The sequence below is a fragment of the Quercus suber genome, unplaced genomic scaffold, assembly GCF_002906115.3.
Source record: "Quercus suber isolate HL8 unplaced genomic scaffold, Cork oak 2.0 scaffold_102, whole genome shotgun sequence".
Taxonomy (NCBI): Eukaryota; Viridiplantae; Streptophyta; class Magnoliopsida; order Fagales; family Fagaceae; genus Quercus; species Quercus suber.
The window spans coordinates 711,861-732,003 of record NW_027069567.1 but is presented as its reverse complement, the minus strand read 5'-3'; the positions used below and the strand labels follow the sequence as shown (position 1 = coordinate 732,003).

The window sequence follows — 20,143 nt, the reverse complement described above, 5'->3', positions numbered from 1 at the left end:
ATTGACCAAGTAAATTACCTAATTTACCCTATTATATTAACAAAATTACACAAGGGGAAGGGCTAATTACTCCCTTCCCCCTTACTAATTTTAAAAACATCCAAATAAGGTGAAGGTAAATCATTTTCCTCTACTCTCCTCCCCACTACTCCCCTTCCCTCTACTCCCCTCTACTCTCCTTCCTCTCTAAACTTCCAAACAAGCCATTAATGATTATGAAAAATATTGTGAAATTTGTTTTCTTTAGATTTATAGTTACTCACAGAGCTTACTTTTCTAGTGTTCTTGTATGTTGTTAGCTTGCTATTTTCCATAATATATACATACAATATATATTATGTATTTTCCATAATATACATAGATTCTCAAAAGTATATATATGCACATACACACGTGTATGTATGAATCTATCTACACAAGTTAGTAGGTATTAACTTCCTGAAATAGCAAATTAACATATATGGACTTGTCAACTCAATCTACCAGTTATGTAAGCCTCTAATAAACACAAATATCCTCAGTCAATGCGATCGCATTTTAGCTGATACAGTGTTTCCTCCGTAATATAATCCTTAACCATGTTTTATTAATTACAAAACTGACACATTGAGCATCAATTTTGTTGCCTCAGCTATACAAAATTAATTTTAGCAATCTTACCTGGGAAACATGCTTGTTACAACTTTCTTATTACTCTATAGTTCACCAAAAACACTCAAGCGATGCAATAAAGGATCCATCCTAATAATTATTTGGATTCTAGTTATTTGCTCTTGAACAAATCCATGCACAGAGAAAAGCCATCCCCAACATGCAAACGAAACAAACATTAACAATATGGAAATTCAAATTCGGCCTGGAAGACATCAAATCATTCTTGTCTTGGTAAGAGATATATAAACAAAGTTTCCAAGATAAACAATTCTATGCAAAAGCCAAACTTATACCAAGAAGTTAAAAGATCGTCATTTATATTTAACTGTTGCATGTATCACATAAGAAGAAACTCGAACCATATGCCAGTCAGAACTGTGTCTTTGTTCGTCCATCACAAACATATTCAACTCCGTGGAAAATAATAGATAGGAAATTGGAAAAGCACAATGGGCGACCTCCATAACTTTTGTTACTTCATGCCATGTATCAATGTAAAACTTAATACAACAATAAAAAGAATGCCTGCAATGCATAGAAGAAGTGGACCATCAATGGCACTACCAACAATACAAGTTGCTGAATTCCAGCCAAATTTACAGACTTCCCGAAAATTATCCCTGAAAAACTGTATCTAACTTCCCCCCCATCCCCCCCATTTTTTTCCTTTTTCTTTTTGGCAAGTGCAATCCATCGAAAGTACCTGGCATTCACCAGAAAGAGTAAATCAGACTCATCCAGGAAAAGAGGCAATGCATGAATTTGAGACTACACAAATCAAGGGGGAGCTTTGAATGTAACATGGACCAATTTTGATTTAAAAAGAAAGCAGAGATTTTTTTTTTTTTGGATAAGTTAAAAAAAAGAGGAGAGAATTGTGAGGAACATGTAATTGATAACTATCATTTGTCAGATATTTATTAATTTCTCAAATTATAAGTATAAATAAAATTCAGGAGGAAGAGTTCATCCATACTTCAAAACAAGTATCAGACGCAATACATGATATGACATGATCATGATGTAATAATCCTTTTACAGCCAATGAGCTCTAGCTCAAATGGCACTTCCTTTCCCCATGAGAATGGGTGAAGGGAGATTGGGAGTTCAAAACCCATTGGAAGCAGGTGTCACTTAAAATCCTTTTTTTTTTAAGTTCCCTTTTCCTAGTGACTCCTCAAGAAAAATTAAATTGCTTTAACATGCTAACAAAAAAAAAATCTTTATCTTATAACTTTATGTTGCTTACATATGACCTTTGCTAAACGGTAATCTAGAAGTACTATAAACTTACAGCAGCATGCTTGTCAGATGCAATAATTCCAGATTATTCAGGTTCATTCATCTGCAATACTCCAAATCATCCTAAAAGAGATTGTACATGAAAGGGAACACATCATTTCACCAAAGTTGCTCTAAAAGTGTAAACAGCAATTTATCAAGGGTATAAGAATGTCTATTATCAGAATACCAGAACAGAGAAATGAAGAATAGGAATAGAAGGTAGGCAAGCTTTAAAAAGCGCAGCTTTTTCTCCCATCTCAGCTGGTTATAGATCTCAGTTACATCAACCAAGTGCTGTTGCTTCACGTACCTGATCAGAGGAAAAAAAAGGGGGGGGGGGGGGGTGGTTATAAATCTACTCAGATGCATTGTTTGAACTGGGGCCTGATTATGAGTTTGCAAATACTTGCTATTTTCTATTTGGGGTCAAATATGAAAATGCATGCATGTGTGCAAGCACTTGCCTGTGTTAAATCAGCTATAAATGATAGAAAGTGTTCTAGAGAGGACAATAATAGAACTAGTGTGAGATTCGAAATGTCACGTGTTGATTGATATGTGACCTCCACTGAAGAGGCAGGGGAGAAGGCGTTTGAGTCCTAATCTTGGTCACCCAAATTTATGAGCATGATTAAATCTACAATAAACTTTCTGGGGAATTCATAACAACTTTCCTCTTAATCCAGGACACAACCTCCTTGGTCATAGTGGAAGGGTAGACAATGGTTATAGGTAATGTTATTTTCTGATAACACCACATTTTATGAGAACTATACCTTCTTAAAGAAAGATTTTAAAATCCAAAGTTAAAACTGACACTTTCTTTTCATTCCATTTCACTTGACAAAAAGGAATATTTGTCCTTCCAGAGTCTAGCTAAATAAAAGAAGGGCATACTTGGGGTATACAAAAGGTCATTTTTAGCATGAAATCAGCAAATGAGTTAGTGTCAGGGGAAATCACTTAAAAGCATGGGAAATCATCATCATTTATTAAAACCAGGGCCAAGTCTTGTAGATTATTAAACCACAAGGGAGATCGTTGTAGTATTTTTCACTTAATTAACCATTGACAATGAAGGATCATACCTCTCTATCATTTAAAAATAAGATATATACCTTTTTGTTTAAAAGACAATGCATTAAAATGATGTCCCCTTAAAAAAAGTTGGATTTCCTAAATAGAACCAACAAAAAGGAATGCAGGTAGTACCAATCTCCATGGAAATGTCAAAGGCTGATAACTCTTATGGATAAATGAGCATAAATTGTACCCTTTTTCTTATCCAAGTTTGCTCATCTCAAAGTAAAAGGATTCACAAAGACATGACAAACCAAAAGGCCGTATTCATCTGACTGCAATAATTAGTGGTAGTTAAGTACGAGAACTATTGCCTATTTCCACTCCCCCACCCCAAATCAAGTATTACTTGCATCACAACTTAAATGACATGAAAGTAAGTTTCAAAGTGCACTACACAATCATGCAGTATCGCTCAAATAGGAGACAAGACTATATGAACCACACTGACAATATGTCAAGGTCACGAGAAGAAAACTTACAATCTCACATTATAACATAGGTATGGGAGAGATGACAAAAACATAACCCAATTTCCTGTTAGGAGAAAGAAGAGGCATAAGAGTCCTTGAGCAATAAACTCCGGCAAAACAGAGCTGTTTATCCGAGATGCTGAATCATATGGGTTGATATAGTCAGACTCTAGGTCCACCAAGCAAATAAGCTGCAATAAACATTTCTGAAGTTCAGTCTTCTTAAAGCTTTAAAAAAATTAATAAAGAAAGCGCCATATGATATCTCAGCCTATTCTTCATTTAAAGCACAACATGGTTTAGCTATTTGAACTATGTCTTACCACCGCATACCCTTGGTACAATGGTCACTTCATAAGTATAAGTGTTTGTGGGGTGTGAGGGGCAAGGACCAGGGTTCAAGTCTCCAGGAGGGAGACTCAAACACATATACACTTAGATTAGGTAGCGTAGAATTCTATCTTGTATAAAAAAAATATGTCTTTGTAATTTAATTATTTATTACTTCACTACAATTTTATTTTTCTTTAGAAAATATCACCAATCCTCTCTATCCCTCTCCCTCTTAATTTAATGCCATTGAATTATGCTTTTACTGCATAAATTCTTCAAGTCCTAAAAGATTTTCTTTTTCTTTTTCCAACAATTTTACGAAATACCCATTAGCTACGTTAATATGTTTTAATAAACAAATAGCGTATTCTCTCTAAGCCAAACTTTATATGAATTGAATGAGACAAAAAAGTGAAATCACCCAATTTTTCAATAGAAATATGAATTATGAAAACATCAAAAAGTTCCCCTTTTTTTTACTACGTTTCCTTCAAGTTTATGAAAGCAAACTTTTTTAATTTCATTTTTCACAACAGGTGTTCGTTGTGGTTAAGAAACATCGAAACTGGCAATCATGCGAGAAAAACAGGAAAAAAAAAAAACAATAATAAGAATAATAAATAACACATTCGAACATGTCCTAAATTATGAATCCAACATTATTAGTGATAAATATAGGGACATAAATATGTAGTTATTGCGAATAAATAAACAGATTAAAAAATTTTGAGTTAAAATTATAAAAAAAATAAATAAAATAAATAAGAAAAGAAAGAAAATTTGGGTTAGGAATGAAAAACCTGGAAACCGATGGTGCAAAGAAGACCAAGAATGAAGAAGAAGGAGAAGAGCCATAACCAGAGGGTGCCCATGCCCCCTCTATTTTTGGTTCCCTGTGTGCTTTCGTTTTCTCTTCTGTCAGATTATAGTACTTTAGTTTTAAGATTTCGCCTAGCTTTTGTTTTCGGTCGGGTTTTGACTTTTTATGTAGTTCCTAACCTAAGCTACACTCTTCAGAAATGAGGCCGTACTTTCCGTTCCTATCTCCACGCCAGCATGTTTTATTATTCCTTCACACGGTAGTCGGCAGAGTAGTGTTAGTCCTAGTGTCATGCATCATGAATCATCACATCCAGGGGCACTTTAATTGACGATAAGGCCTAAGGGTACTATAATTTTAATATATTAAGTTTATTAATTGATGGTTCACATTAAAAAAAAAAACCATTTATTTATAAGATGATTGCAATATTTTAATCACATTTATTATTACATTAATTTGTAATTTTTATATAATAAAACTTATTGTAAAGACACAATTTGTGGCCTAAATCCAAAGACGAATGGGGTGATGGTCCAATGAGCTCAATACAATAAATTTGTAGAAAGTGGATTAAAGAAGTAGGCTCTAATGAATTTAATAACGGCTAGTATGGATTTAGAAGATGATCAAGCAATAACAAGACACATAGGACTAGATAAATTCACTGTCCGGGAAGATAATTTTAAGTACAAATCAATATAACTGTTTACAAGTACAACTTTAATTACTATAGTATTTCTTCTTCCTTTTTTCCGATTCTCATCTTGTGAAATGTCTCTCATATTATATAGTTCCTCTCAAGCCATCCTGATCCCACACTTGTTAATCATCTAAACCTTTACTTAAGTGCATGTCTCATCAGACACCCTTTTTGGCTTTTTATGAATTGTGGTAGCTGAGACTGCACTGTTCAGAGATTTTCTACACATAAATGCGGCCGGAAAAGTAGCTGCAATGCATTTAATGTGGTGGTAACAGCTTTTCCTTTAGATATTTATGAGTTCTTATCACTCCTATACATGCATGAAGCTCATCCTTATCGTGGAAACCTCCTGGTAGGTCACCTAGGTTGCTAGAATATAGATTTGAACTGTATTCATCATGTCCGAGGAGGAGTTACTCCTCGGACTGTTCTCTATCCATTCCTTCTTTACGAGACTTTCAATTTAGATCCTTTCAAGGTTATTTATCCCTCCTCGGATATTCTCACGTCCTCAGATAAGGCCCAAGGCCTAATATACAATTTTAGGCCTTTATCCCTACACTTATAATTAATACCTTTAGTATTTTCATTTCCAAAATATAAATTTCAATTGATTTGTAAGCTTGAAGTGTGATTTGTCACTTTTGGGCATTTAGCTTTTATTTTTTTAGGGTTGTTTTTATATGGGCCAAAAAACATTATAAGGCTGACTCCTAAGCCCAAAAAGAAATAACAAATAGGACAAGAATATTTATTCCAACCTCCTCGAGCAAATCGAGGGGCGATTTCATACAAGTTCTATGGCTTTTGGCAATATATTTATGTTTTAACTTTTCTAATCCCTATTCATTAGGGATCCTTCCCTTTTTATAGTTGTTTTCCTTTAATCTAAGCCTTCCACTTGTATGGTTGCTGATCTTCCCTTTAATACTTGTCCCATCCTTCCCCTTCAGGTGGTGACTAAGTGAGATACAGGCTCTAGATTACTGTTCAAGCATCATCTTGTCATTAATGCGGTCAGTTGGGTTGTTACAGTGCATTTAATGCAGATGTGATGGTTACTTTATAGGGAATTTACCTTCTACCCTCACTTGTACCTGTCACCATTACCCTCTTCGGTTATCTACTTCTCAGTTGGGACAGTTTCACCCTTGTCTACCATGGGGCTACCTTAACGATGTTTCCTCAGATATTGGATACCCCTTGGAATATTCGCTCATTGGATGTGTAGGTCATCTCAGCTAGATTAGGCTTGGTTTAAAGGCAGGTTGGGCTCAGTTGCTCCTTGAGCCTATTTTGACAGGAGTACCACTAACAAACCTCCCCCCCCCCCTGGTTTTTTTTTTTTTTTTTTTCTCTGCTGTTGTTTGTGGTTGTGGTGGATCTAGCTGGTGGCTAGAGGTGGTGATGGGGGATGGATGTGGTGGTCGTGATATGGGTGGATGGATATGGTGGCCGCGTGAGAAAGAGAGATATAGAGGAGGGAGAGACAGAGACAGAGACAAAGGGAGGAAGAATAATAAATAAAAAAATGATAAAGAAAGAATATTTAAGCGAGGTGTTAAAAAAATAGAAGTTTTGATGTAAGGGATGTTGTAAAGTGATGTGTTATATGTCATAAAATTGGTTTTTCAGATGGTAAATGCTAAATGTAGGGACAAGGGGCCCAAAAATATATGTTGGGCCTTGGGCTTGGCCGAGGAGGTTTAGTGGTTCGAGGACAGATTAACAGTAAGGAAGATATAAGACTTTGAACTTCACGAGCAAACTATGACTGTGAAAGGTGGGGGAAGTATGCCGAGGAGGAGAATCTCCTTAGCTAACGAAGTGGAGGTTAGAAAGTGTGTTCTGTCATCCAAAGGTGACATTTCAGGAAGTTCTATTGATGAAGATATGCTTTGTAAACGTACAAGACAAATAGGAGCTGGGAAATATCTAGGAGAAAGCTATTACCACTGCATTGAACTTCACGAGCAAACTAGGACTGTGAAAGGTGGGGGAAGTATGCCGAGGAGGAGAATCTCCTTAACTAACGAAGTGGAGGTCAGAAAGTGTGTTCTGTCGTCCAAAGGTGACATTTCAGGAAGTTTTATTGATGAAGATATGCTTTGTGAACGTACAAGACAAATAGGAGCTGGGAAATATCTAGGGGAAAGCTATTACCACTGCATTGAATGCTTTGCAGCTAACTCTCTGACCGCATTAATGTGAAGGTGATACCTGAACAGTAATTTTCAGCCTTACAACTACTACCAAAGACTTCAGGAAGGGGCTGATGGGACAAGTATCAAGATCAGCAATCTGGCCTACACATGGAGAAAAAAGAGGAAAGAAGGTAGTATAAAACATAAAGGAGACCCTGAAGAGAAGGGATCGGAAAATTAAAATAAAAACACTGTAGCAATTAAGAGGAAAACTTGTAATCAAATTTGAGAATCAATATATAAGAACTGATCTCCTCGGACTGTACCGATGATGATTTTCTTTAGATTAAATCAGTTTATCTTCATTTTTTTGTCATTTGGATCCACTCTACTCGTTGTCTGACTCATTAAAGCCCAGTTTTCCAACCTACTCTTTACAAATTCATTGTATTGAGTTCATTGGGCCTAGATTCACTTACTTTTTGGGCTTAGGATCCAAATTGTGTCCCTACACTAAATTTTGTAGAATGTTTGATGGGAATGCTCTTAATTCTAATAAATTTGAATTCATGTATATATAAAAGAAAGAGAAAATGTCATCTCAAATACTTACTATAATGCACATGTCATAGACTTGGGGAGTGACAAAAGAACAAAGTTTCTCTCCAAACTAGTTTGAAGAGAAACCCTACAAACGCATCATATATATTTATATTGAGTGTGAATTTTGAAAATTTAATTGTTGGATTTCACGTTCTTTATGTTCTTAACATGCATATCAAATTTCGTTTAAATTGGATATTATTTACTATTTGATCAATTAACTTATTTTCTATATACAATTTTAGATTACAAAAACTTAAAATTATAACATTTATTTGATGACATAGCAATTGATCTTTGATTTTCTTGAAATTTTGTAAGCATTAAGGATGTAATAAGAACATGCAATCCAACGGTTAGATTTTCAAAATTCACACTCAATATAAATAAATATGATGAGTGTATAAGGTTTCTCTCCAAACTAGTTTGGAGAGAAACTTTGTTCATGACAAAATAAGTCAGATTGGGATTGGTGTCAACTCACCACTTGAACAGCTAGCACCCTTTAGTTGGGAATTCTCTCATCCATTGTCAATCATTGAATAAGATGAAATAATTTGAATCCCTCCTTATTAGGTAAAACAATCAAGTTTACAGGTCATCAAGTACAACACGGGGGCAAGGGTTAAGGCAATTTCCCCCCAACCCCACCTAGGGCCTCCCCTCCTATCCCCAAGTTCTTTTGAAAAATAATATTCCATTTTTAATTAATTAATATTCCATACTCAAAATTTTAATAAATTCAAAACTTAAAATTTCTTTCTTGAAAATAACATTTAAATTTCCTAATTTAGTCAAGTAAAAATAAATGTTAACATGATATATTATTGCAAAATCTCTTAACCAGTGTGTTTATATGTTGTTCTTTTTTTAAAGAAATAATAAAAATAAAAATATTTTACAATGCTATATATATATATATATATATTCAAGGTCTTTTGCAATCAACCCACTTTTTGATAATTGGAAATGAAATCTAAAACATTTATACCTTTAAATTGATTCAAAATAAAAATGTTATTGTTGGAAATTTAGACCTCTTAAAACACAACCAGATTGAGTAGCCTAGTTAATTAGTCAAGTTGTTACTTAGTCAAATTATGCAATTCTAGGTTAAAACAATCAAACAATCATATCAAGAATATAAAGCAGCGGAATAATAAATAACACAAGATATGATCACCCAGGAAAACCAAACGGTAAAAACTTGGGGATGATTTGACCTAGCTATCCTCAAGGTAAACCTGAATCTACTATGCAAAAGAATCGAAGTTCATACAGAAGGACTACAAGCTCCCCGCTTGACTTCCTAATGCTACCCACCAGTAGAACTTACTGACACGACTACGTGCAAGCTCCGAATCCACGGACTCCTTCTTTCTTGGATTCTCCAATCAGCTACAAGCACCCACGCTTGATATTCTTTAAGTTTCAATGGTAGCAACCTTGTTGATCATCAAGATATAGATAATATCTCTACTTTGAAAACCCTAAGTTTATGTGAAGGAAAACTCCTCAAGGATCTCATAAGAGATTCACATAAACTGCAAATATGAGCAATAAAGACTTAGAGAGGTTTGGGTACAAAACCCTAAATACAAAAGAGTCACTCTTTTCTCTATCTCAAAAGTCACAAAAATGTGGCTTAGGGTTTCCTTTATATAGTGGGAGAAGTAGATCTGAAACCCTAATCCTTAATGGGCTTAAGTTGCTGTTTGGGCCGACTTAAAATTCTGCAGATACGATTTTCGATCGATCGAGCCTGTTCTTCGATCGATCGAACCTGGCAGAATATGAAGTCTTCTTCCTATAGCTTGTATGTTCTTGAATCTTGACTTGAATCACATTGAGTATTGTCTAATAAAACCTATAGACTCTAAGATCTATATCTAGACAAGTTTGTGTTCACGATTTGCCAATTGTTCTAAACATTTAGAACCTAACAGTTATAACACATCTTTAAAATATCAAGGCATACAAAGAATATTTTAAAAATTTTGAGTATATGATCTATAGGGATAAAGGTCTAAATTTGTATATTGGGCCTTGAACTTTATCTGGGGATGTGGGCGTGTCCGAGGAGGGGTAAGTAATTGAGAGAGGCCCTAAATTTAGAGTTACATAAGGAAGGAACGAAGGGGGATAGTTCGAGGAGGAACTCTTTCTCGGATACAATGAATACTGATCAAATCTGTATTTCAGCAATTTAGGTGACCTTCTAGGAGGTTTCAACGATAAAGATGAGCCTCATGCATGTACAGGAGCGATAAGAACTCAGAAATATCTAAAGAAAAAGCTGCTACCATCGCATTAAATGCACTGCAGCTACTTTTCTGGCCGCATTTATGTAGAGAAGACCCCTGAACAGTGTAGTCTCAGCTACCACAACTCACAAAAAGCCAAAGAGGATGTCTGATAGGACATGCACTCAAGTGAAGACTTAGATGATTAACAAGTGTAAGATCAAGATGGTCTTAAAGGAACTATATAACGTGAAAGACCTCCCATGAGAAGGGGATCGAAGAAAAAGAGAGAAGAAATACTGTAGCAATCAAAGTTGCATTTGTAAACAGTTATATTGATTTGTACTCAGAATCGTCTCCTCGGATAGTGAATTTACCCAGTCCTATGTGTCCTGTTCTTGCTTGATCATCTTCTAAGCCCATACTAGCCATTATTAAATTCACTAGGGCCTAGTTCTTTAACCTACTCTCTACAAATTTATTGTACTGAACTCACTGGGCCATCATCCCATTCATCTTGGGCTTGGGCCACAAATTGTGTTCCTACAATTGGTGCCGTCTGTGGGGAGAGCTTGTGTAATAGTGAAGACAGCTGTTAACCATGGCAGAACCAGGTCCACAACAAGTAGAGTCGAGGGGATCCCACATTGGTGACCCTTTTCTCAACCTTGAGTAGAGAGGTGACTGTGAAGGAAGTGTCCACACCACACGCACTGATAGGAGTCAACCTCGAGGAGGGAGCCGTATCTCCTATGCAAAGAACAACAAGAACATGCAACCGGAGATTGACTAGTTAAAGAGAGAGTTATGCATGCAAAAAGGAAGCAAGCTTCTCCGAACTCTGATGTTTCTTCTAATGACGAAAGGGACGTTAATTACAGGCGGAGGTCTCGAACCCTGCCCAGCGAGTCCTTCTCCTATGAAAAGGAGCATCATAGTGAGCGGCGGCTTCAAGGCCCAACGCTATGAGCAAGGCCTTAAACCAAATCTCCAAGTCGCCTTTCACATGTAAGATTGAAGAGGCAAAACTTCCTCGGCACTTTCATCAGCCAACGTTCATCATCTACAATGGTCGAACAGACCCTATGAAGCATGTGAGCCATTTCAACTAGAGGATGGCTGTCCATTCCAAGGATGAAACCTTGATGTGCAAGGTTTTCTCATCTAGTCTAGGACCAGTCGCAATGAGATGGTTCGACAGCCTGAAAGCAGATTCTATAAGTTCCTTCAAAGAGCTCACCCAGGCATTCGGTTCCCATTTTTTCACCTATCGCAGGGTTCCTCGACCTTTGGCTTCCCTACTATCCTAAACATGCAAAAGGGCGAGACCCTGAAAATGTATTCAGATATGTACTGGGAGATGTTCAATGAGATGGATGGTGACTTTGATGAGGTGGCCATCAATACTTTTAAACTCGGCCTCCCAGCTGAGCACGGTTTGAGGAAATCTCTGACCGACAAACTTGTTACCAATGTGCGCCAACTGATGGACAAGATTGATAAATATAAAAGAGTTGAGAAAGATCAGCAGTAGGAGAAAGGAAATGATAAGGTTATCTCTCAAGAGAGGAGGGATTTCAGGTCGGATTGGTACAGTAACAACAGACCACAGAGAGATTTTGTTGGACAATCAAGATTGAAGAATCTTTAGGCAGTCGACGCCATGTTCCGAGAGCCGGTGCATCAAGTTCTGGAGAAAATTAAGAATGAAACATTCTTTAAACAACCAAATAAAATGGTGGGAAACTTCGCAAGGCGCAACCACAACCTCTATTACCAATACCATCAAGATCATGAACATACCACAAAAGAGTGTAGGAGTCTGTGGGACCACCTGGACCAGCTCGTTCATGAGGGTAAGTTAAAACAACTCTTGCATCACTTCAGTGGCCAAAGGGGCCAGGCAAACTTAGAATCTCGGAGAGATGATTCTTCAAGACCCCCTTTGGGAATGATAAATGTCATCTTTGCTGCACCAGGAAGAACCGGGTCTTGCCTATCTAGAGTAATGTCTGTGGCTCGGCTATCCGTTGAGGACGTTAATTAAGAGTCGAAGAGGGCTAGAATGGAAATTCAACCAGTTTTGGGTTCCTCAGATGAGGTTAAAATCGGCACCATCCAGCCTCACAATAATACTTTGGTGGTAACCCTCAGAATTAGGGGATATGATGTGAGGAGGGTGATGGTGGACCAAGGCAGTGGTGCTGAGATAATGTACCCGACTTATATAAGGGGTTGAACTTGAAACCCGAGGACCTAACGCCCTACAGTTCACCCCTGGTGAGTTTTAATAGGAAGATTGTCACCCCGAAGGACCAAATTAGACTACCCGTGGAGACTGGTTCAGAAGTGGTGAAGGTGGATTTCATCGTTGTAAATGCTTATTCACCCTACATAGTAATTATGGCTAGACCCTGGCTTCATACACTATGAGCCATTTCTTTTACTCTGCACCAGAAGGTTAAATATCCATCCGAATGCCAAGTTAAGGAGATCTTGAGAGATCAGTCTGTAGCTAGACAATGCTTGGTGGCCGCCATCCGGCATAAACCCGAGGCTAAATCCTCAGCCCATGCTGAGAGGGATTTATAGCAGTTAAAACCTCCGGCGTTGCCTATCGATGATTTAGTCGAGAAGGCAAAATGTGAAGACTTAGTAAAGGTTGTTATTGGTAACGATCTAGAAAAGTTTTTTCAGGTCAGGTTTCAGCTACCTCCTCAAGAGAAGGAAGAGCTGGTAGAATTCCTCAAAAGAAACATTGATGTGTTTACATTGGATGCTATTGAGACCCTGAGGGTGGATCCGGAGTTCATTTGCCATCATTTAAATGTTAAACCAGCCATTATTCCCAAAAAGCAACCACCTCGCCGCCCATCTAAAGAGTATGCAGATGCTGTCAGAGATGAGGTGATGAAGCTCAAACGGGCAGGGGCAATCAAGGAAGTTTTTTACCTTGAATAGTTTGCTAACACTGTGGTGGTAAAGAAGAAGAATGGGAAGTGACGAGTGTGTGTAGACTTCACAAACCTGAATAAGGCTTACCCGAAAAATCCATTCCCTATGCCTAAAATAGATCAGTTGGTGGATGCAACTATAGGTCATCCTCGAATGAGCTTCCTGGATGCCTTTCAAGGGTATCACCAAATACCATTAGCCTTGGATGATAAGGAGAAGACTGTTTTCGTCACCCTTGTTGAGATTACCATTACAAGGTACTGCCATTTGGTTTGAAAAATGTGGGATCTACCTATCAAAGGATGATGACGAGGATATTTGAGCCACAGTTGTGTAAAAGTATTGAAGTCTAAATAGATGACATGGTAGTGAAAAGTAAGGTGGTATCTGAGCATATAGGAGATCTCAGAAACATTTTTGAAGTTCTTAGAAAACACAAGTTGTGCTTAAACGCTTCCAAGTGCTCGTTTGGCGTGGGATCAGGCAAATTCTTGGGCTATATGGTAACCCACAAGGGGATTGAGGTCAATCCTGATCAAATCAAGGCTATTAGCATTTTGCAACCACCTCGGAATCCCAAAGAGGTCCAGAAACTGACCGGAATGGCTGAGGCCTTGAACCAGTTCATCTCTCGATCAGCAGATAAGTGCAGACCTTTCTTCCTACTGATTAACAAATGGAAGGTGTTTAAGTAGACTGAGAAGTGTGCCTTAGCTTTCTAGCAACTTAAAGAATATCTAACTCGACCACCTATTATGTCCAGTCCTGAAGTGGATAAGGTCCTATTTGCCTATATCGTTGTGGCCCCTTATGCTGTAAGTTTAGTGTTGATACAAGTTGATCGTGGCATACAACGGCCAGTTTATTATGTGAGTAAGTCACTGCATAAGGTCGAGGTTTGTTATCTACCACTAGAGAAAGCCATTTTGGCGGTAGTACATGGTACAGGAAAGTTGCCCCATTATTTCCAAGCACATATAGTTGTTGTCCTCACCCAGCTTCCACTTAAAGTCATACTACGAAGTGCTAATTATACGGGAAGGATCGCTAAATGGGGCACGATTCTAGAGGCTTTTGATATCAAATACATGCCTTGTACCTCTATCAAGGGCCAAGTCCTCGCGGATCTGGTGGTCGAGTTCGCTGAACCCCCATTAGAAGAAGTAGTGTCAACACAGAACATGGATAGAAAATCAGTTGGCATGATTTTCCAACGAGGTCCCTTATCCTAGGAAGTGTACGTTGATGGTGCAGCAAATCAGAAGGGTTCCGGAATAGGGCTAGTGTTGGTATCCCCTGAGAAGATCATTATTGAAAAGTCATTAAGGCTGGACTTCTCGGCTATAAATAATGAAGTTGAATATGAAACTCTATTGATGGGAATGGCCATGGTTCAAAAAAAGGACGGAAAGGTAGTAGAGATGTTCTCAGACTCAAGGTTAGTCGTCGACCAAGTGAAAGGAGAGTTCGAAGTAAAAGATGAAAGAATGCAGGGATACTTGAGTCAGGTTAGACACCTACAATCAGGTTTTGAATCTTTCAACTTGTTGCACATCCCTAAAAGCGGAAACACACATGTTGATTCCCTAGCCACACTTGCAATCTCCTCGACGCAGAACCTGCCTCGGGTTATTCTCGTAGAGGATTTGTACAAACCCGCGGAGGTGAGGAGAGAGATGATCCAAGTTCACCAGGTCAGAGTAGGGCCTAGTTTGATGGACCTTGTGGTACTATTCTTGAAGGAAGATACCCTCCTTGAAGAAAAGTCAGAAGCTGATAAGGTACTGAGAAAGGCTCATCGGTTATGGCTATCCGAGGACTAGAAATTATATAAACACTCATTCTTAGGGCCATACCTATTATGTGTATATCCTGAAACAACTGAATTACTCATCGAGGAGTTGCATGAAGAAATTTGCGGAAGCCACACTAGAGGCAGATCTCTGGCGCACAGAGCCATCACTCAAGGCTATTGGTGGCCAAATATGCAAAGGGAAGCACAAGAATATGTGAAAAAATGCGACCAGTGCCAATGGTTCACACCAAACATACACCAACCGGGGGGAGTCCTTAATCCTCTGTCTAGCCCTTGGCCATTCGCTCAATGAGGCTTAGACATTGTGGGCCTTTTCCCCAAGGCAGCAAGAAACAAGAAATACATGCTGGTCTACACGGGCTACTTCACTAAGTGGGTCGAAGTTGAACCACTGGCAAACATCAGAGATATGGATGCCAAGAAGTTTGTCTAGAAAAACGTTGTCACCTGGTTTGGGGTCCCTCATACCCTTATCTCGGACAACGGCCTTCAGTTCGATAGCAAATCTTTCAGGAGATATTGCTGTGAGTTGGAAATTACGAATAGATATTCTACCCCCGTTTATCCCCAAGGGAATGGGCAAGCAGAGGCTGTTAACAAGGTCATAGTAAATGGACTCAAGAAGAAGCTAGATGATGCGAAGGAAAAATGGGTGGAAGAACTGCCACATGTCCTCTGGACATATCGGACCACGCCTCGTAGATCCGTTGGGGAAACCCCCTTCTCAATGACTTATGGCGCTAAAACTATTTTCCCCTTGGAAATCGGCTTCCCAACGTTAAGGACTAGCTCATTCAGTCCGAGCAGTAACACTGGGTTAATAGAAAAGAGCTTAGACTTGATTGAAGAGAGAAGGGAGAATGCAATGGTCCAATTGGCATATTACCAACACAAGCTCAAGTAGGGTTGTGATGCCAACGTGAAACTGAGACCATTAGCACCTGGTGATTTAGTGTTGAGAAAGGTTCTAGACACTGCAAAGAATCCAATGTGGGGAAAGTTAGGGCCCAATTAGGAAAGACCATACCATATTACTTCAGGGGTTGGCATCGGGGTATACTTTCTAGAAGATTTAGATGAGCATGTAATACAACGCCCTTGGAATGTAAACAACCTGAAAATGTATTATTATTAGTAAATGTTTCACTGATCAATATGTTCATTTGTTATATAAAGGCTTGGTACTTTCTATTTTTTTCTTTTATATATAAATGTCTAAACCGAAACTCAATCATGCCTGAAGTCCTTGGACCAGATGATATGGGAAAGTTAACACTCAATGACAATTTTTCTAAGTGTTTAAACCGAAACTCAATCATACCTAAAGTCCTCGGACCAGATAATGTGGGGAGGTTAACACTCAATGAAAATTTTCTAAGTGTTTAAATCAAAACTTAATCATGCCTGAAGTCCTTGGACCAAATGATGTAGGGAGGTTAACACTCAATGACAATTTTTCTAAGTGTTTAAACCGAAACTCAATCATGCCTAAAGTTCTCGGATCAGATGATGTGGGGAGGTTAATAATTAATGACAATTTCTCTAAGTGTTTAAACTAAACTTTAGTCATGTCTACTGTCCTCGGACCAGATGCTAAGAGGAGATTAACACACAGGGACATCTTCTGTAACTATTCAGACTAAGCCTTAGTCATGCCTACTGCCCCTGGACTAGATGCTAGAGGGAATGTAAAACTCAATGGCATCTTTATAAGTGCCAAAACAGGTCTAAGGCTATGACTAAATCCCCAAATTAATAGCTCTGAGTAAGGTAAGTTCCCTAATTATTTGTTCAAGCATTGAACGATGTAAAGGATATCTTCCCCTTTTTTCTTTTTATTCTTTACAAATTTCAGTAATTATCTTTACTAGATTCAGCCTTCATTGCTATTTAGTTAAAATTACTTCCACTGATAGCAGGGTATTGTTGTTGATTCTTATTGAAACTAAAATGGCAATAGTTCAAGATCATTTGCAATAACAGTGAGCCTAAAGGCATATAAAGTAAAGATACGAAAGATAGAAGGAAAAATACATTCATTAATTAAAAAAGAAAGAGTGCAATACATTTTACGACCAAAAAAAAAAACTACTACAAAAGGTCCTAATAACTAGATCTTAGTCTTGGGGGCTGGAGGGTCGACAGCTTGACTCGGTTGGAAAATAGCAGCATCCTTGACTCTGGGATTAGCTTTATTACCCTTAGCCTCTATTGCTTTTGCCTTGGATGTAGCTTCCTTGCCCTAATCATCTGCCTGGCCTAATCCCTTTGAAGCCTCAGGGAGAGTGAGAGCAGTTTGGCTGGTAAAGGGCTGCTCAGATACCTCTAGGGCGTGCTCAGGGTCAGAGGAGTCAGAACCTGGGAGTTCGTGAATCTCAGGGTGGTAATAAATACTCCCAGGTTGCCTCAAAATAGAGTCTGCAGGAACTCCTGCAGCATCAAGGGCCTTACCCCATGACACAACGATGTAGTCCCTACAGACTTCAGAAAGTTCTTCAACAAGTCTCACCTGAGTCTCTTCAACACCGACCTGGTAAGACGCTTGTTTTTCAGCTTCAGTCGCCTCCTTGGCCAGTTGAACCACCTCCTTAGTCTTTTGTAACTCTGCCCTGAGGTCCTTGACCATCTGCCTCTTCGTGGCCAGGTTTATCTCGGTCAAATAGAGCTTTTGACGTTGGTCCTTGGCCTGCCTTGGCACTGTCCCTAGCCTGGAGTGCCTCCTTTAATTTCTTAGATATTTTTGCTTGGTCTTGCTTGAGAGCCCCCAATGACTTCTCAATCTCGGCACGAGATTGGGCCTTTGCCTTAGCTTTATTGCGGGCATCTTTGATCCATTCCTCGGCCATGAAAACCTGTTGGGTAATCTACATAAAAAGAATAGAAGGCATGTAAGACAAGAAGAAAGAATGAATAAAAGTGACTAAGTGTCCAATTAGAAGAATGGGTTAAACCATTTACCATAGCAAGATCCCTCTTAAGGGATAAGAAAAGATTGGGCTGCTTGAAACGCCTGTAAGCGTCCATATCTTTTGGCAAAAAAAGTGGCTGCTCTAGGGCTTTAGCAATGTGATCCGAGTGCCTTCCTTGAAAACTTCGGACTATAGCATCCCAAGGGTTGGGGGCATCGTCCACTTCTAACCTGGGGGACCAAGTGCACGGTGGTCGGTGCACTTCGGCCCCAAGAGAGTCATCCTGACTGTCAATGGAAGTGGATCTCCTGCCTTGGTTGTCCTTGGTCACTTTTTGTTGTTTAGTCCCCTTTTAGGGACCCACCTCGCCTTCCTCCAAAGCCTCATTTGGCCTTTTCTCTTTCAACTCAGGAATTGGGTTCAGTCCAAGGTCTTTGGGAATTTGAGGAGGGGAAGGAGGAAGATTAGCTAGGACTTAGGACTTATTGGCCTCTTTTGAGGTGGACATTTGATTTCCCGGGCCATGAGTTCCTTTAAAGATTTGCTTCCTTTGTTTAGAGCCATTCCGTCTTCTTCTTTTTCTTCTGAAGTGTCGTTTAGACGGGGCAACAACAAGAACTAGGGTGTGAACACTAGAGTGTCTGTCAGGTTCTTCCTTGGCGTCCGAAACTGATACTACTTGCACCCCCTGAGGCTCCTCCTCTCCAAAATAAAATTTATCAATTTCTTCTTCAAGTGAAGAGTTGGAGGAGGCAATCCCTTCTCCAAATGCTGCTGCTTCAAGAGGAACTTGTTGGACTTTATGGACAATTAGAGGAACGTTCTGTTGGTATGGGTGTGCTACTGGTGGAAGGTCGTTTGGGGCTAAAAAGTTGGGCTTAGATACGTCAATCCGAGCTATCCGTGAGTCACCCGCTCTTATGGCATGGTCGACTTCTTGGAATATCTCTGAAATGGGCTGAAAATCCAAAATCAGATGAACGGCCCACAGCTGCCTATCTTCACTTACGAAGATCTCAGATCTCAACAAGTAATTAGAAGCTTCAACGTTAGTTAAACTAAGCTTGGGAGCTATGTGCCTCTTATTTGTTAACACAAACGAAGAACAAATCACAGTTAAAAAGTTGAAATCTAACATTAAGGAAGAACAAGATAACAAGAAGTAAAACAGGGTCAAGGTTAAAAAGTCTAGATCTATTGTTAGGAAATCTAATTCTAAAGCATCCCACCTAGCTTTCCCTCTCGGACTGGGTAATGAAGACCATCATGCCATGCCTCTGAAGCAATCAGGTAGTTGTCTTTCATCCCCTTGTTAGATTTGGGGAGACACGAGATGAGCCTGACCTCGTCGAATCGGGATTTGAGATAGAATCTCCCCCTTTTTGTTTATGACACTCATATATGTAGACCACGTCGTGCCAAGTGAGCCTCAAGTCCAAGTACTCGTTTAGAGCATCGACACTTCCTAAGACCCTAAAAAGGTTAGATGCGCACTCGTGGGGGCATATCCTATGGTTAAGGAGGTAATCCCTTGTTACCCTACCCATAGGGAAGGTCATTCCCCTTTCTATGAAGGCTATCATGAGAATTATGACTTCTCCCTCTTCTCAATCTGTTACTATTCTTTCTGGGGGACAGTATTGCAGGGCGACTTCCTGTAGGATGTGTTATTTTTCCTTAAAAGCCTCTATTTTGGCATGGGAGTCCACCAAATACTTAAATCTACTCATTTCAACAAATTAAAGGGGAACCACCGAAAATGATAAATGGAGAAATAAGAACTTGAGGGCTGAGGAGATTCGTCGAAGAGAAAAATAAAGGTTTAAGGAAATTAAAACTTATGCGAACTAAGGTGTGTGATGATCCTTGAAACCTCTAGGAAAACTCTCAAAAATTTCTGGGAAAATAGGTATGGTAAGCTTAGTGATTAACAGGCTTTGTGTGTTTGAATGCTTGAGATCACTGGAATGCTTGAGAGTTCGAAAAATGAGAGAAAAATGGTTTCGCTCGAGGCTTTATATAGAAGACAAAAGTGAGTGGGAGTTATCCTGCTCGAAATTCTAAGGAGAAAGACCAACCGTTTGATCTGTGTCTCACGGTCAGATGCGGGGGACATAGCGTCG

The 20,143-nt window shown here is 39.0% G+C and overlaps 1 protein-coding gene across 1 annotated transcript; it reads right to left on the bottom strand.

Moving 5' to 3' along the window:
- Positions 1 to 1,090: 1,090 nt before the first annotated feature.
- On the bottom strand, positions 1,091 to 4,918 carry LOC112027835 (protein cornichon homolog 4). The gene is made up of 5 exons (XM_024060487.2): positions 4,625 to 4,918; positions 3,501 to 3,682; positions 2,126 to 2,248; positions 1,949 to 2,019; positions 1,091 to 1,357 (listed from the first exon to the last, which is right to left on the bottom strand). Exons 1-4 carry the CDS (start codon positions 4,694 to 4,696, stop codon positions 1,992 to 1,994), a joined length of 405 nt encoding a protein of 134 aa, XP_023916255.1. The 5' UTR covers positions 4,697 to 4,918; the 3' UTR covers positions 1,091 to 1,357; positions 1,949 to 1,991.
- Positions 4,919 to 20,143: the final 15,225 nt, after the last annotated feature.

Coding starts and splice junctions, on each gene's coding strand:
- LOC112027835 (XM_024060487.2), bottom strand. CDS start 4,696: ATGGGCACCCTCTGGTTATGGCTCTTCTCCTTCTTCTTCATTCTTGGT. Junction 2,249..3,500: donor CTATGTTATAATGTGAGATT/GTAAGTTTTCTT, acceptor TCCTCTGATCAG/GTACGTGAAGCAACAGCACT. Junction 2,020..2,125: donor TTCTTCATTTCTCTGTTCTG/GTATTCTGATAA, acceptor AATCTCTTTTAG/GATGATTTGGAGTATTGCAG.